The sequence below is a fragment of the Polypterus senegalus genome, chromosome 6 (genome assembly GCF_016835505.1).
Source record: "Polypterus senegalus isolate Bchr_013 chromosome 6, ASM1683550v1, whole genome shotgun sequence".
NCBI classification, from domain to species: domain Eukaryota; kingdom Metazoa; phylum Chordata; class Cladistia; order Polypteriformes; family Polypteridae; genus Polypterus; species Polypterus senegalus.
In genome coordinates, this window is record NC_053159.1 from 130,988,069 (window position 1) to 131,007,466 (window position 19,398).

At 37.7% G+C, this 19,398-nt stretch overlaps 1 protein-coding gene across 2 annotated transcripts in view; it reads right to left on the reverse strand.

Moving 5' to 3' along the window:
* smg6 (SMG6 nonsense mediated mRNA decay factor) overlaps positions 1–19,398 on the reverse strand; it is a 529,891-nt gene that overhangs the window by 479,542 nt on the left and 30,951 nt on the right. For both annotated transcript variants that reach the window (XM_039757209.1, XM_039757208.1), the window contains exon 3: positions 8,876–9,068. In XM_039757209.1, coding sequence (XP_039613143.1) covers positions 8,876–9,068 — 193 coding nt within the window. The remainder of the gene's footprint in view (positions 1–8,875; positions 9,069–19,398) is intronic.

The window sequence follows — 19,398 nt, forward strand, 5'->3', positions numbered from 1 at the left end:
AGTGAACTGACTGTCAACGCAGTGCGTAGAAAACCAGGAAGACCTCCAAAAAGCGCTTAGGAAAACATGCATTATATAATTGAGAAGGCAGCTAAACAATAAGAAGCGAAATGAAGTGACATATACTACCATATTCATGAGTGCTGTTACCTCGGAAAGAAAGCAAGGTGTAAACCTAAACTTTAAATTAAGTTCATAGACAGGCTACGCTGCTGCTTCACATGCCCACAGGTAATGCGGGATACAAGTTTATACATATACATGTATATATGTATAATATATATATATATATATATATATATATATATATATATATATATATATATGTATATCATATATATATATATATATATATATATAAGGCATCGACAATCAGAAATCCTGAAGGCTGACTTCGCAGCTTTGATTAAAGACACGAAGGAGAGGATCCCATTGGCAAAGATCTTCGTTTCGGTCCACTATCTCTCGTCAGACGATCCAACAAGTACTACAGTCGTCTGCTAGGATTGAACTACTGGCTACAGGGTTTCTGCAAGAAGAAGGATGTCGGTTTCATCAACAATTGGAATCTCTTTTGGAAAGGCGCGTCTCTTCAAGCGTGATGGCCTGCATCCGAACAGTTTCGCGCCGGGTCCTCTCCGAAAACATATCGAAGGTAATTCGTTTTCTTGACTATCTATCTCTGCTCTTAACCCCTTCCAAATGATACTGTTGTGCTAGGACATGATAAGTGTTTAATAGAGTCTTCCGTTAAAGTGCACAACATTAATACTGTAATAAGCAATCTCAATGCACGTAGAAAACCTAGGAAATACGGCATAAACTCCAATAATCTAATTAAAATTACTATTTTAGAGGAACAATGTATTAAAACTATAAAACAGATCACAGATTAAACAAAAATACACACAGAGCGCTAATAAAATAATTTAGTTCCTATTCCAAATATCAATAACGCACATAGTATTCATCTCTGCACCTCGAAACATTAAATATGGCACTATTAAATGTTAGAGCTTTAACTAACAAAACGTTTTTTATCAACGATCTTATTAGTGATAAAAAAATAGATTTTATTGCACTAAATGAAACGTGGCTTAGTTCAGACGCGCGCTGTTTTAATCGAATCTGCCTCCGGATTACAGTTTTACTCGTGCAGACCGCCAGGGAAAAAGGGGCGGATTGGCTAACATTTACTCGAGCGATTAAAATGTAAAGATGTCAGTTTTGGTAAGTTCAAGTCCTTTGAGTATCTCGCCGTTGTTATCATGGAGATTCTCAAGTTCTAGTATTATCCGTGTATAGACCTCCAAAATATAACGCGTCTTTTTGAGGAATTCTCTGACTTAATGTCAATTTTAATTACTAACTATGACACACTCCTAATAGTTGGCGACTTTAATTTTCATATAGATAATCAGTGTGATCTAAAAGTAAAAGAATTTATGAACCTCCTGGATTCTTTTGATTTGAGACAGCTCATACAGTTAGACTTAGTGATTACTAAAGGACTGAAAGTTGATATAAAGCAGATCATTGATATTGGTCTATCAGACCATTTTCTTCTACTTTTTAATATAGAAATAATGATAAAAACACTCATGAGAAGCATATTGTTAAAAACGCTTCTTTGACTCAGCAAAACTTACAAACATTTAAGCAATCAGTCCGTTTATAGTGCCAGCTATAATAGCGAGGATAATGTAAATAGTAAGGTGGAAAGATTTAATACTAAAGTGAGAGCTGCTGTTGACATAGTTGCACCTGAAAAGACAGTGAAAAAATCTTCTAGCATTGTTATACCATGGAAGACCCAAAGAGTGTCTGATTTAAAGAGAACATGCCGCAGAGCTGAGCGTCAATGGAGGAAGACTAAACTTACTATCCACCATGAAATATTAAAAGTCAAAATAACAGAATACAATAACACTGTCCGTCTTGAGAGCGCTGCTATTTCTCCAAGATTATAAATAACAATGCTAGTAATCCCAGAGTCTTATTTTCTACAATTGATCGCCTACTAAACCCAGGTAACTCAAAGGAATGCCTCCTAAGTACTTCCAGTAAAACCTGTGAGGCTATCGCTGTATTTTTCAATCAAAAAATTAATGATATTAGAAATAACATAGTATATCCCCCCAACACTAAGGATCCTCCTAAACCCCAGCATCCTGTTATAAACAAATTAAACTCTTTCACTAGGATAGATTTACCTGATTTACAAAAAATAATCTCTCAATTAAAACCTCCACCTGTCCTTGACCCAATACCAACAAGGTTTTTCAAAGAAGTATCAGGCGCTAATTGATAATGTTCTTGACATAGTTAATTCGTCATTAGATACGGGGGTCTTCCCAGACTGTCTTAAGACTGCTGTAGTTAAACCCCTACTTAAGAAACATAATCTTGACCCTCGCTCTTGAAAATTTTAGACCCATCTCTAACCTGCCTTTCTTAAGTAAAGTTCTGGAGAAGGCAGTCATTATGCAGTTAAATGACCACCTAAACATGCTATTCTTGATAAATTTCAGTCGGGTTTTAGAACAAATCACAGCACAGAAACTGCACTCGTTAAAGTAGTAAATGACTTTGCGGTGAATGCAGACAGAGGCCATTTATCTGTTCTCATCCTCTTAGATCTGAGTGCTGCATTTGACACCATTGATCACAATATTCTTAGAAATCGCCTTAGTCAATGGGTGGGCCTCTCTGGCAGTGTCTTAAATTGGTTTGAATCCTACCTGACAGGGAGAAAATATTTTGTTAGTTGTGGTAATTACAACTCAAGACACATGATATCCATATGGTGTTCCACAAGGCTCTATCCTGGGTCCGCTGCTCTTCTCAATCTACATGCTTCCGTTAGGTCAGATTATCTCAGGGCACAACGTGAGCTACCACAGCTATGCTGATGACACACAGCTGTACTTATCAATAGCACCTGATGCCCCGATTCTATTGATTCACTAACACAATGTCTGACTGGTATCTCAGAATGGATGAATAGTAACTTTCTCAAGTTAAATAAAGAAAAAACTGAAATCTTAGTGATTAGCAATAATGGATACAATGAGGCTATTAGAAATAAACTGGATACATTAGGATTAAAAGTCAAGACGGAGGTAAAAAGCTTAGGGTAATTGTTGACTGTAATCTGAATTTTAAATCACATATTAATCAGATCATTAGGACAGCATTTTTTCACTTAAGAAACATAAGTAAAGTTAGACCTCTTATATCACTGAAAGATGCTGAGAAATTAGTTCACGTTTGTTTTCAGTCGACTAGATTACTGTAACGCACTCCTCTCAGGACTACCCAAAAAGACATAAATCGTTTGCAACTAGTGCAGAATGCAGCTGCTAGAATCCTAACTAGGAAAAGAAAATCAAACACATTTCTCCAGTTTTGATGTCACTACACTGGTTACCTGTGTCATTCAGGATTGACTTTAAAATTCTGCTTATGGTTTATAAAGCCTTAAATAATCTCGCCCATCTTATATATCGGAATGTCTGACACCTTATATTCCAAATCGTAACCTCAGATCCTCAAATGAGTGTCTCCTTAGAATTCCAAGAACAAAACTTAAAAGAAGTGGTGAGGCGGCCTTCTGCTGCTATGCACCTAAAATCTGGAATAGCCTGCCAATAGGAATTCGCCAGGCTGATACAGTAGAGCACTTTAAAACACTGCTGAAAACACATTACTTTAACATGGCCTTTTATAACTTCAATTTAACTTAATTTAACTTAATCCTGATACTCTGTATGTTCAATTCATCATAATAACTATTCATGGTGGCTCTAAAATCGTACTGACCCTACTCTCTTTTCTGTTTCTTTTTCCGGTTTCTTTGTGGTGGTGGCCTGCGCCACCTCCACCTACTCAAAGCTTCATGATGCTCCAACAATGATGGATGGATTAAAAGGCAGAAGTCTACGTGACCATCATCATCAAGCCCTTCCGTGAGAACCCTAAATCCAAAGAGGACTGTTTCATTTATGTTAGGTAGAATGCCCAGAGGGGACTGGGCGGTCTCATGGTCTGGAATCCCTACAGATTTTATTTTTCTCCAGCCGTCTGGAGTTTTTTTTTTTCTGTCCCCCCTGGCCATTGGACCTTACTCTTATTCGATGTTAATTAATGTTGATTTATTTTGTTTTCTTATTGTGTCTTTTATTTTTCTATTCTTTATTATGTAAAGCACTTTGAGCTACTGTTTGTATGAAAATGTGTTATATAAATAAATGTTGTTGTTGATGTCCATCCCTTCATGACCACCATGTACCCATCCTCTGATGGCTACTTCCAGCAGGATAAAGCACTATGTCACAAAGCTAGAATCATTTCAAATTGGTTTCTTGAACATGACAATGAGTTCACTGTACTAAAATGGCCCCCACAATCACCAGATCTCAACCCAATAGAGCATCTTTGGGATGTGGTGGAACGGGAGCTTCGTGCCCCGGGTTGTGCATCCCAGAAATCTCCATCAACTGCAAGATGCTATCCTATCAATACGGGCCAACATTTCTAAAGAATGCTTTCAACACCTTGTTGAATCAATGCCACATAGAATTAAGGCAGTTTTGAAGGCGAAAGGGGGTCAAACACCGTATTAGTATGGTGTTCCTAATAATCCTTTAGGTGAGTGTATACATACATACATACAAATTGATAAATATTTTGTTTGTTTTTACTTGTAATTTAGACAAAGCAATGTAATATTAGTGGTATATCATTGATAAGAAGAGCAATGGTCTGATGTTTAACTACAGCCCTCTTCTTTTAGGACCGAGTCAGGATAGTGAATTTTATGGCAGGGTTGGGGGGGTAAGTGCCTCAAACCAGTTTGGCAAGTGATTCTCTGCAGGACTTTCTCAATCAACTCCCACAGGAAAGCCAGACTACCTTGCTGACAAGAATCAGCTCAACAAATGGTTTTGAGGGCAGGTGTGAAAGATACTGCATGCCCCCATTGGTCTAAAGTATAGCTGTTTGGGATTGGTTTGAATCATAGGCCATTGTGTAGCACGACACCCGACATTGATGTAAGGATTTGGATAAAGAATGTATAACTTCAGTTGCTCTATCACTCTCTCTCACACCATCATGATGAAAGAGCATCTTATACACCATGGACTGAAAAGACAACCACAATGAGAAGCACAGCTCAGCAGCTATATTAAGTTAGGCATGCAGCCTGTCCTGAAAAAAGGTAGAAAATGATGATTTAACTAGAGACATTTTAAGTAACTAGCAAGTCTGTGTGCAGCCTGAAACTACACATCAGCATGTGTCAGGTTGTATGGTTGCCAGTGTTCACCTGTACTTTGCTTACTGCCATGAATATTATCAATAATACATTATTAAAAGTGTAACTTAACTCCTGTTTGTCTTTTACTCTATGTAATTGCCTGAGGTTGTAGATGGTAAGGTGGGGAGAAGTTATAAAAAAGCTACACATTAATAATACAAAAGGGGAAAGTAGAGTAATATAGAACTCTACCAAGATAAAACTATATAATAAACTAAAATCTTACTTCTGACCAGTCAAAAGCTTCAAGTGTTACAAGAGAACACAAACAAAATGCACAACTAGACTCTTTGGTTAATTCGAAATAAATAAAATAGGTAATATAAAATAAAGTCTCAATTTTAAAGAGTCAAGAGATTTCAAGTTTTACAAAAGAACACACTAAATGTGTTAGTTAACATCAAACAAATAAAACCTTAATTCTAAAATCTTAAACCTAAAACTAAAATATTAAAGCTTTCAAGTTTTACAATAGAACACAAAGTAAATTCTTTGGTCAGTTTCAAATAAATAAAGTAGGTATTACTACAAAATAAAATCTCAAAAAACACTACCTCTATATTGTGTCCCTTCCTCTGTATAGATTCAGACTGTTTTAAATGGTTCAGAAACAAACCCTCATATAAAAAGACAAAAAAATCCTGTATATATTCTAAGTGCAAATTCAAGCCGCTTTCAAATGTAAATGAAGTAGAACATAAACAAAACTGACATACTGTATTCACTCAACTGTGGTCAGCTTATGCTCCAAAGTAGAACTATGCACTGCAGGACCCAATGCAACTGTATGTGACGCAGGACTAATTTTCAGCACTGTGGGTGGGAGCAGGCAGTCGACACCTGTGTGTGGATGGGAGCTAGAGTCTAGTAATTTAAAATTTAAAAAACAAAACATAAATTATATAAATTCTATATATGAGAATGAATGTATTTGCCTATACAGTATAAGCACAGACAGCCTTCCATCCACAGAGAACAGCATTAAGAAAGGAAAGCACAAGACTACAAAACTCAGTAAAGGGAAGTTCAACATTTGGCAGTCATTTTCAATTGTTATCGATGGTAAAGGCAACCAAGTGCCATTTGCTTGCTGCGATAAATGTGCGAACATAAAGTGGACACAAGTCAGGCACCTCAGATTTAAAGCACCATGCATGTACAGTAGTGAAGGGTGAAATTAAACTGACTTTCTTGCCAATCCTGTCGAAAGTAACAACGCTAACAAAGCGCAGCATAAATGTGTAGATTTTGTTTGTAAGGATATAGGGGTTTACAACACAGTGTCTGGTGAGGGCTATATTCAACTTGAGCAGTACCTGGTTGACACAGCAGCCAAATTTGTAAAGTCTAAAGTTTAAAGAGATACTGCCCCATCCAATAACTGTATTGCAGCATATGCTGGCAAAAGTCAAAAACTGAGAAAGGATATTGTACATGACATGCTAGAGAACGTTAATAGTTATGGGCGTGCTGTTACAACTGATATTTGGACCAAAAATATTTCAGAAAATCTCTTTCGTATCTGCTACCATCCATTATATTAATGTGAGCTACAATCTTAAATCAAGAGTGCTTTTTGTGACCCCATATGAAGCAAGCACGATTAAAACAGGTGAAAACATTCACAGTTTACCATTTGAAAAGCTCAAGTGTTTTCAGAATTGATTGTTACTGACTGAGGAGCAAATTCAATAGTGTCCACATTCTTAGCACAATCAGCAGTGATGGAGAAAGCACACAATGTTGCACAACTTCTGGCTAGGGTAAAAGTTTAGTCAGGTATTTAAATCATAATGGACAACAAGGCAAGCTTATGAGGTCACTCAAACAGGTCCATGGAGACAAAATATAGTGCTGAATTCAGTGTTGCAGCAATTTGACGATTGGCTGCAACAACAGAAAGATGCAACTGTGGTCTCTTTTCTGAAACCGTTCAAAGATGTGACGACTGATTTAGAATCAGATACTACTGAAAGAACTTAAACTGTTCAGCACCAACTCTTATCCACACCCTCCACAAAGCAGCAACATTTCTCAGCCCAAAGCTTCAATTTCTATATCTTGTATTTAAGAGGATCACAAAGGTGCAGGAACAAGAGATTAGTAATAATTTGTATTTTTTAAAACTGATTTAATGCAATTAAACTGAATCACTGAATGCAGTGAAGTTCATTTGTCATCTGTTAATAACACCCTCTGTCATCTCACAGCTTGAAACCAGACACGGAGATGCTAGTACATTCACAGTGCTTTACGTGGTTACAGTGTGCTTGTTTTTTAAAAAAAAAAAAAAAATTGTGCTGTGCAGACCTCTACACCAAGGCAAAAGAAAAAAAAAAAAAAAGAGGCACGAGTGCAGCACTTGCTTGGGTCTGGGACTGTAAAGTCTTACATTGTGCATGCTCAAGATGATGGCACTGTTTCAGTTGGTACAAAGGATAAGTGGTATTACCTGTCTTTTTAGGAACATGCTTTTGACACTCAAGGGCATTTTCTGAATTGTCCCTAAGATATCCCTATGTCTTTGCTTTGTGCTTCGAGTCAATGTCTTTTTGGAAGGCAAACCATCAGCCCATTCTTAGGTCCAGAGTCCTTTCCTAATCATGCCCAATATACTGAACTGATCCTTTTCTGTACTCCAAACATGGTATAGCAACAGCTCAAAGAAAATATAGAATAAGATGGACCCGAGTTAGATTTCAAGTGTCATATCAGAGGGTCTGAATTCTTGTGTCAATGTGAAATTACATACACATTGTCACACACATGCAACTGGGAGGCAGTTAAAGGACCTGAATAATAGTAGTACCACACCAGACCAGGGGGAGTTGAGCTGCACTGACTTTCTCTCTCAATCCCCTGCAGACAATCCACGGAAGTTCCGCTCACTTCTGGCAAAGGGGCCTATGAAGACATCACTTCGTTGTTGGTTAGGCGGTTTTGCATGGTTGCTCATTGATGACGTCGCTTCTGTTGTTGTTTGAGCGGTTTGCTGTGGATTGCCAATTAACGATGTCACTTCTGGTGGTGGGCTCCATTGATGAACTTGTGGTTCTGGTCCTGGTGGTGTCACTCTCTGTCCCGGCCTTTAAATCCACTATATTTCCCATCGTAAGTCAGTTCTGTTTTGGATTTAAACCTGTCAAGAACTCTATACTTTACCCATTTGCAGCCAGGGCACAACATATGAGTGGCTGCTCCAAAACTTTGATGTCTTTGGACTATTCTTGTGACAAAATATTATAAAATATACACAAATAATAAAATTGCTTGTTTCACAATAATTTGCTTCAAATTTTAAAATACACAAGTCTATATAATCCATATATTAAACAGCATGGCTAAATTGCACTGTACAATTCAATTATGTTTTATTGGATTATGTAACTCTGTAGTTTTATACTTTCATCCACCACTGACATCTGGTGGATGTAAGAAGTGATGCAAGTTTAGAAATTTCAACACAATGTTAAAAAGCATGACTCATCTATAAAAGAAATTCATTGAGTTCTCTTTAAATTTAGCAGCAAGGGGGTGGATTGAGAGCCAACATACCTCATCAAGCACATGCAGCAACATTTCTCGAATATGTTGGTTGGTATCAGAAGCTGGATCCTTAAGAAGCTGCCGGAATTTTTCAATTACCTGGTAAAAAATATTTTTCCACAGGATCTGGTCCAGATTTTGAGCATCAGAATACTCAATATCACTGAGGATAACTTTTTCATACAGAGCCAAAAGCTCTGCCCTGCCAAGAAAATGTACATTTGTAGCATGTTAATGCATGTTAGTGAATCCAGTACAAACTACTATATATACACATATGTACATACCTGCACACAAACACACATTATACAAACATTATACACACACACTCACAGTGTAAATGAAAACATCTTTTAATAAATAGCAAATTGTCTGATTGACTAATCCAAGCACCATTCAGGTCACAGCCATACTAACTTATATCTATCATACCTGTTAATGTTTTAGAGCTGATGCCCAGAATCAGATCCTCCATGGGGAGGCCTATATTAGTAACTTAATTCAAATTAAAATAAAGTATTAATACTACCTCAAAACCATTTTTTTAGCTTAAAGTGTCATTTGCAAAGTATTCAGATTCTTGGAAATATGAAATTTACCAAAGCATGTTAAAAGTACAAAATTTAAGTATTTTTTTTTTCCTATTAAAACTGGGCTTAATACATCAGACACTTTTCCTCTAGCTGAAGCAGCACCAACTGGCTTCAAATTCCATTGTAAAGCAAGAGAAATTAGTCATGGAGGTGGATTTTGAATAATTCTGTGGATGAAATGCATATCGCTTGTAAAAATGTAGAAATATTTATATACTGTGAGTCACTCATATTAGAAGAGATTCACATACAACACGGTACTATTTTAAAGACGGACAAAGCCATAATTCAACGTTCAGGACAGAATTTTCCATTTGAACTGACTTATTACGATTGTATAGGTTCATGGTGGATTTTAATGGATTTACACAGATTTTGTAATGGCAGGTCATGTGCCAATTTTTGGCCAACCGAGTTGAGTTGATTCGTACTTACAGCAGAGGGCCATAGGAAAATACAGAAATTACCAAAATCAGCTGCAGTTATTACAGTGTAACAAATATCTGTTGAGTAAAATTGTACACTTTTTAAAAAGAACTTGCATGGACTTTGACCTTGCTTTAACAAAGCTGCAGGAAGGCATGAATGTTTGTTTGCCCTTCAAGTTGGAAATTATTTTGGATTTTATTACAATAGTACAGTATATAATTTAGAATACAGAATGAATACCCTAAATAATATTTCCAACACATAAAAAATGATTTTAACTCAGATTTTTAGGCTACTGTATTTAACAAATCACCAGACTCTCTTGCGCAAAATTAAATTAACACTTTTTAGTCAATATTATAATTTTCCGACATTCTGCACAAGAACTCCTTGATATTTCTCAACATTGATAAATCCTGCAATGATGCGGAGTTACCTAGATCTGGTAACTACACTGCATGCACAATTATTAAGCAAGTTGTATTTTTGAGGATTCATTTTAATATGGAACAAATACAGTGCTATCAGTCAATCCAAAATGTTAATAAACCTGTAACTTGAATGTTTTACAAAGGAAATGCGAGTGTGAACATTCTCAGGGGAATACTTATGTGTGCACAATTATTAGGCAACTATTAATGTGCAGAATTATTACGCAACTAAAGGAAAAACGAAACTTTTCCTATCTCGCTTGTGTTTGTTTTCATCTGTTAAAGTGAGAATAATAAACTCAAAATTTACAAATAAACATTTCTGACATTTAAAAAATAAATAAATAAATTAGTGACCAATATAGCCATCCTTCTTTTCAATAACAGTCATAAGCCTTCCATTCATAGAGTCTATCAGTTTCTTGATCTGTTGACAACTTTTTGTACAGCAGCAACCACAGCCTCTCCCAGACACTGTTCAGAGAGGTGTTCTCTTTTTCTTCCCTGTACATCTGCTGTTTAAGAAGGGCATTAGGTCAGGTGAGGAAGGGGGCCATGTCATTTTTTTTTTACCTTTAAGGCCTTTACAGGCTAGCCACGCAGTGGACTACTTCGATGCATGTGATGGAGCATTGTCCTGCATAAAAATAATGGTCTTCTAGAAAGATGCAGACTTTTTCTTTTACCACTGCTTGAATAAAGTGTCTGTCTTCTAAAAACTGGCAGTAGGTTTGGGAGTTTATTTTGAGTCCATCTTAAACCTGAAAAGGTCCAAATAGCTCATCTTTAATAATACCAGACCATACCAGTACCCCACCTTCATCTTACTGGTGTCTGAATCGAAGTGAAGTTCTGTGTCCATTACTGATCCGGCCATGGGCCCATCCATCTGCTCCGTGAAAGGTCACTCATCTCATTAGTCCATAAAACCTTTGAAAAATCAGTCTTCACATATTTCTTGGCCCAGTCTTGACATTTCAACTTGTGTCTTGTCCAGTGGTGGATGGGTTTTAGCCTTCCTTACCTTGGTCATGTCTCGGAGCACTGAAAACCTTGTACTTCTGGGAACTCCATATAGGTTGCAGTTCTGGAATATGACAGCAGTGGAGGATAATGGATTCCTGGTAACTTCACGTTTGATTCTTCTAAAATCCTATCACAACCCCCAAACATGTTTATTGTGGCCCTGTTGGCTATTTGCAACAAAACGTTTGATGGTTCTGTGATCACTGCCCAATATCTAAGCAATTTCAAGAGTGTTGCATCCCCCTGAAACACTTTTTACAATTTTTGACTTTTTAGTGTTGGTTAAATCTCTTTTTTGGCCCATTTTGCCCGAGTCAAAGAAGTCGCCTAATAATTATGCACACCTTGATGTGGGGTGTTGATCTCCTTAGGCCACATCCACCCTCATTACACAAATACACATCACCTGATATGCTTAAATCCAATAACTATTCAAGTTTGTACAGTTTAGGGTCAGAACACATAAATAAAAATAATGATATGGTCAAAATACTAATGCCTAATAATTGTGCATACAGTGTGGAGAGTGTTTTGTTGGAGACAGCCAGTGATGCTTGCAGATCCCAGGATTTATTTTAGGATTACATTTTATCTCTAATTACTCTCTTAGTGGCCCTTATGTGTAATTTTGGGTGACCACTTGGCAGACTTACCGCTGTTTAACAGGCCATTTTAACATTTAAGGTGCCATGCTAATACTTATTTTATTTGTGCCAATTGCTATGGTTGATATCCATTAATATATTTTGGCTAGTCAAAATCCAAACTAGAGACATCTGTAATTACATTTAAACTGAAAAATAAAATAACTGATGCTCACAAAACAGGAGAAGGCTACGAGAAGTAAGAAACACTTGTGTTTGAGTGCATGAGTAGTAATTTTCTCAAACTAAATAAGGAGAAAACTTGACTCATTAGGCTTAAAAGTCTAGACAGAATTAAAGAATTTAGGGGTAATTATTGACTCTGACCTAAATTTTAAATCACATATTAATCAGATCACTAGGACAGCATTTTTTTCACCTTAAGATATATACAGTGGAGGAAATAATTATTTGACCCCTCACTGATTTTGTAAGTTTGTCCAATGACAAAGAAATGAAAAGTCTCAGAACAGTATCATTTCAATGGTAGGTTTATTTCAACAGTGGCAGGTTGCACATCAAAAGGAAAATCGAAAAAATAACTTTAAATAAAAGACAGAAATTGATTTGCATTTCATTGAGGGAAATAAGTTTTTGAACCCTCTAACAAAAAAAGACTTAATACTTAGTGGAAAAACCCTTGTTTGCAAGCACAAAGGTCAAACGTTTCTTGTAATTGATGACCAAGTTTGCGCACATTTTAGGAGGAATGTTGGTCCACTCCTCTTTGCAGATCATCTCTAAATCCCTAAGGTTTCGAGGCTGTCTCTGTGCTACTCTGAGCTTGAGCTCCCTCCATAGGTTTTCTATTGGATTAAGGTCCGAGACTGACTAGGCCACTCCATGACCTTAATGTGCTTCTTCTTGAGCCACTCCTTTGTTGCCTTTGCTGTATGTTTTGGGTCATTGTCGTGCTGGAACACCCATCCACGACCCATTTTCAGTTTCCTGGCAGAGGGAAGGAGATTGTCGCTCAGGATTTCACGATACATGGCTCCGTCCATTTTCCGTTAATGCGATTAAGTTGTCCTGTGCCCTTAGCAGAAAAACACCCCCAAAGCAAAATGTTTCCACCCCCATGCTTGACGGTGGGGACGGTGTTTTGGGGGTCATAGGCAGCATTTTTCTTCCTCCAAACACAGCGAGTTGAGTTAATGCCAAAGAGCTCTATTTTGGTCTCATCAGACCACAGCACCTTCTCCCAGTCACTCTCTGAATCATTCAGGTGTTCATTGGCAAACTTCAGACGGGCCTGCACATGTGCCTTCTTGAGCAGGGGGACCTTGCGAGCCCTGCAGGATTTTAATCCATTGCGTTGTAATGTGTTTCCACTGGTTTTCTTGGTGACTGTGGTCCCTGCTAATTTGAGGTCATTAACTAACTCCTCCCGTAGTTCTAGGATTCTTTTCACCTTTCTCAGAACCATTGACACCCACGAGGTGAGATCTTGCGTGGAGCCCCAGAGTGAGGTCGACTGATGGTCATTTTGTGCTCCTTCCATTTTCGAACAATCGCACCAACAGTTGTCACCTTCTCTCCCAGCTTCTTGCTAATGGTTTTGTAGCCCATTCCAGCCTTGTGCAGGTCTACAATTTTGTCTCTGACATCCTTGGACAGCTCTTTGGTCTTTCCCATGTTGTAGAGTGTGGAGTCTGCTTGATTGATTGATTCTGTGGACAGGTGTCTTTTATACAGGTGACTAGTTAAGACAGGTGTCCTTAATGAGGGTGACTAATTGAGTAGAAGTGTCTAACCACTCTGTGGGAGCCAGAACTCTTAATGGTTGGTAGGGGTTCAAAAACTTATTTCCCTCAATGAAATGCAAATCAATTTCTATCTTTTATTTAAAGTTATTTTTTCGATTTTCCTTTTGATGTGCAATCTGCCACTGTTGAAATAAACCTACCACTGAAATGACTGTTCTGAGACTTTTCATTTCTTTGTCATTGGACAAACTTACAAAATCAGTGAGGGGTCAAATAATTATTTCCTCCACTGTAGCAAAGAATCGGATCCCTTATATCTTTGCAAGATGCTGAAAAATTAGTTCACGTTTTTGTTTGTAGTCGACAAGATTACTGCAATACACTCCTTACAAGACTATCCAAAAAAGACATTAATCGATTGCAATTAGTGCAGAATGCAGCTGCCAGAATGTTACTAGGAAAAGAAAATCCGAGCACATCTCTCCAGTTTTGATGTCACTACACTGGTTACCTATGCCATTTAGAATTGCCTTTAAAGTACTGCTAATGGTTTACAAAGCCTTAAATAATCTCGCTCCATCCTAAATTTCGGAATGCCTTTCACCTTTCACTCCAAATCGTAACCTTAGATCTTTTAAATTGAGTGTCTGCTTGTAATTCCAAGAGCTAAGCTTAAAGAAGTGGTGAGGCAGCCTTCTGCTGTTAGGCACCCAAAACCTGGAATAGTTTACCGAAAGAATTTTACTAGACTAATATGGAGGAGCATTTAAAAAAACAAACAAACAAATTTTTAATATGGCTCTCTTATGCAACTGTGATATGCTGTATATGCATGTAATTATTATTTTTTATCATGGCTCCAAGATCTGTACTAACCCCTACGTTCTACAGTATGTAGTCCTGTTTCTGACTTTCTGTGGAGGGAATCTGTGCCGCCGCCACCACCTGATCAAGGCATTATGCAGTCATTACATTGATGGATTAAAGGCCAGATGTCCACATGACCATCATCATCTAATTCTTCCACGTGAACCCTGAAAACCATGAGGACTGATTTAGATCATTTATGTTATGAAGAATGCCCAGTGGGGGCTGGGAGGTTTTGTGGCCACAGAACCCCCGCAGATCTCGTTTTTTCTCCAGCCCTCACAACATACATACACAAACATATATATCAGTGTGTGTGTGTGTGTGTGTGTGTGTGTGTGTGTGTGTGTGTGTGTGTGTGTATATATATATATATATATATATATATATATATATATATATGTGTGTGTGTGTGTGTTGTGACGGACAGCCAGGTCCTATGCCTGGCCGGGACGCCTCTGCTGCATACGTCCCGAGGGAGCCGTCATGGACATTTCAGTACCTTCCCCGGGGCGCTTGGGGGCAGTCTCCCTGGCCGTTGATCCCTCCTCAATCTCCCCCATGGCTCCATGGGACATGGAGTCCACAACAGCAGCGCGGTTGGGAGATGGGGTGGCCGCTAGGGGGTGCTGCAGAGAACCAACCACCACACTGGATGGTTTATCAGCCTCACCCGGAGGTGCAATTAAGACCAGCTGGTCAGGCACCTGGAACACTTCCGGGTGGGGTATAAAAAGGCCTGCCTCCCAGCAATCAGGGCCAGAATCGGGAGGAAGAGGACGAGGTTGCCTGGGAGGAGTGGTGGAGCAGGAAAGTGTTGGTTTGGTGTGGGTTTTGTGCATGGGACTGTGTTGGGCCGGTGGGACACGGGGAAGACGTGTGCCCATGGCTGAAGAGAAAAAAATAAAAAGTCTTGAGTGTGAACACGTGCCTCTGCGTAGTCTGTGCCGGGTCGGGCTGTATGTGTGTGTGTGTGTGTATATATATATATATATATATATATATATATATATATATATATTTTACCCATGGGTAATGCGGGATACAAGTTTAATGAGAGGACGCAGGATATAAACGAGAGTTTTGATCACTTTGTAACTAAGTTAAAATTGCAAGTGAAGGGCTGTGCTTATGCAAATTCCGAGAGACTGTGTTTGTGGGGGATTGACAGTTAAGGTGGGTGGGGGAGTCATGTCATCATCACCCCTCCCATTTACCTAATTTCGGTCTGAGCTGAGCTCCGCGGCTAATGCAGTCTTTCGAAGCAACTTCGTCACACTGCCACCAAATACTCACAGAAAAATCCACAAGTTAATACACACGCTGTCTCTAGAGTTTCTCCACACTGAATCCTCCAGGCACTACTTACAAAAGGTTACATTGACAATCGTGTTACGTCATTTTTAAAATCTTTCCTTTTCTTAGCACAAGCACAGCTGAAAAGCTTCGATGCATGTGCTCCATAACGCGTTAAAAAATAATGCATTTAATCACACTTTGAATTACAAGCAAAGGGGAACTTTTGTCAATGCATGATTTCCTGATACACCGATTACTTTGATCAACTCATCCCTATTCATTTTACCCTCACACACCGTTGGTTTGAGAAGAAGTATGAAAAAATATGAGGTTAACATAGAAAAACAGATCATCAATTCAAGCTTTATGAATGATCGATTCGCCATCAATAATTGTTTTGGTAAAGCCATACTCAGTGTAATCTTTCCATTTTATAATTTTTCCGCCACTAGCCATGATTAAATGGACGGTAAAAAGTAAGAGCGAAGCGAGGATGACTTATTTAGGCAGGCATATATATGACAGCAACACTCATGACAATGTCAATCATGTTACGTTATTATTAAAATGTTTCCTTTTCTTTTTCATTACTTCTTTAACACACTACTTCTCCGCTCGAGGCACGGGTATTTTGCTATATATATATATATATATATATATATATATATATATATATATATATAAATGACCTCCAAAGAGCTGAGACTTTTGATATCATGAACGTGTCTGCAAAAACTGTGGTCTCATGCCCAGCAAAAGTCGAGCAGCCAGCACGTGTGCATAGCAGTGCCGGCCTTTGAGACGCTGACTGCGCTTCTGCCTTAAGTCAAAGTGAGCACTTTTAATTTTTTTCATCCTCCCCCTGCACTATAGCCCAGACAAGTGCAAACACGGAACCCCTTTTCTACACCACGGCAAAATAATATTAAGGCGATTCACACTTTCTTTTTCACGTATACGATTATGAGGTCCTCAGCTCGGATTATGAAGACACGCACAGGAGTGGAGGACTGACAGTGCCATCACAGCCGATTAATGGCGGGACGTCTCACCAGTCTACACAAGTCGATCATAACGTCCAGCGAACACATCTCTATACTATATAAAAGAAAAAGGCAACTTTCCTTTCTTTACACCTTTTTCCTTTATCCCAAACCAAAGCCTTTCTCTCTTAACACTGCAACGGACACAAAACTAATTTTCTTTAAATGCCGGTAAGGCACATTACCAGAGGCACAAATTTGAACGTTCACAAAGAAAATGTAATTTCAATGTACCTGTACTTCTTAAAACGTTAATGTTTTACTGTTTAATAACTTAGACTATAATTTATTATTTTTCCCTTGCACTCAGTGACCAAACCTATACACACATACAAACATACACACAAGTATATGTATGTATATATATATATATATATATATATATATATATATATATATACATACATATATATATATATATATATATACATACATATATATATATATATATATATACATACATATATATATATATATATATATACATATATATATATATATATATATATACATACATATATATATATATATACATATACATATATATATATATACATATATATATATATACATATATATATATACATATATATATATACATATATATATATACATATATATATATACATATATATATATATATATATATATATACACACTAGCAAAATACCAAGCTACTGTGAGTAGTGTGTTAAAGAAGCAATGAAAAGACAAGGAAACATTTTGAAAATAACGTAACCTGATTGTCAATGTAATTGTTTTGTCACTGTTGTGAGTGATATTGTCATATATATATATATTTACACACACACACACACACACATAAACATAAACATATATATATATATATATACATATCTATACATATACACATATATACATACATATATATATCTACATATATACACACACACACATACATACATACACACACATATATATACACACAAATACATATATATATATATATATATATATATATATATATACATACATACACACATACATATATATAAACATATATATACATATACATACAGTCATGTGAAAACATTAGGACACCCTTTGAAAGCATGTGGTTTTTTGTAACATTTTTAATAAATGGTTATTTCATCTCCGTTTCAACAATACAGAGAGATTAAAGTAATCCAACTAAACAAAGAAAACTGAAGAAAAGTCTTTTCAAGATCTTCTGTAAATGTCATTCTACAAAATGCCTATTCTAACTGAGGAAAAGATAGGACACCCTCACATGTATTCCCTCTTAAATTGGCTCAGATCTCACACAGGTATATCACACCAGGTGCACATAATTAGTAGATCGTTACTCTGCATGTTGAATGAGGCTTGCCCTATTTAAACCTCAGACATTTAGTTTGGTGTGCTCCTGACTGTTGAAGTGAGAATGAGCACCATGGTGAGAACAAAAGAGCTGTCAGAGGACTTCAGAAAAAAGATTGTAGCAGCCTATGAGTCTGGGAAGGGATTTAAAAGATCTCAAAGATTTTGAAATCAGCCATTCCACTGTCCGGAAGATAGTCTACAAGTGGAGGGCTTTCAAAACAACTGCCAACATGCCCAGGACTGGTCGCCCCAGCAAGTTCACCCCAAGAGCAGACCGCAAGATGCTAAAAGAGGTCTCCAAAACCCTAAAGTGTCATCTCGAGAACTACAGCAGGCTCTGGCTACTGTTGATGTAGAAGTACATGCCTCTACAATCAGAAAGAGACTGTACAAGTTTAACTTGCATGGGAGGTGTGCAAGGAGGAAACCTTTGCTTTCCAAGAGAAACATCGAGGCCAGACTGACATTTGCCAGAGATAAAGTTGACAAAGACCAGGACTTCTGGAATAATGTTCTTTGGACAGATGAGTCCAAAATTGAATTATTTGGACACAACAGCAGAGGACATGTTTGGCGTAAACCAAACACAGCATTCCAAGAAAAGAACCTCATACCAACTGTGAAGCATGGAGGTGGAAGTGTCATGGTTTGGGGCTGCTTTGCTGCAGCAGGACCTGGTCAGCTCACCATCATAGAATCCACGATGAATTCTACTGTGTATCAGAAGGTGCTTGAAGAACATGTGAGACCATCAGTTAGAAAATTAAAGCTGAAGCGGAACTGGACCATGCAACATGACAATGACCCAAAACATACTAGTAAATCAACCAAAGATTGGCTGAAAAAGAAGAAATGGAGAGTCCTGGAATGGCCAAGTCAAAGTCCAGATTTGAATCCCATTGAGATGCTGTGGGGTGACTTGAAAAGGGCTGTACGTGCAAGAAACCCTCAAACATCTCACAGCTGAAAAAGTTCTGCATTGAGGAGTGGGGTAAAATTTCCTCAGACCGATGTCGAAGACTGGTAGATGGCTACAAGAACCGTCTCACTGCAGTTATTTCAGCCAAAGGAGGTAACACTCGCTATTAGGGGCAAGGGTGTCCTATCTTTTTCCTCAGTTAGAATAGGCATTTTTGTAGAATGACATTTA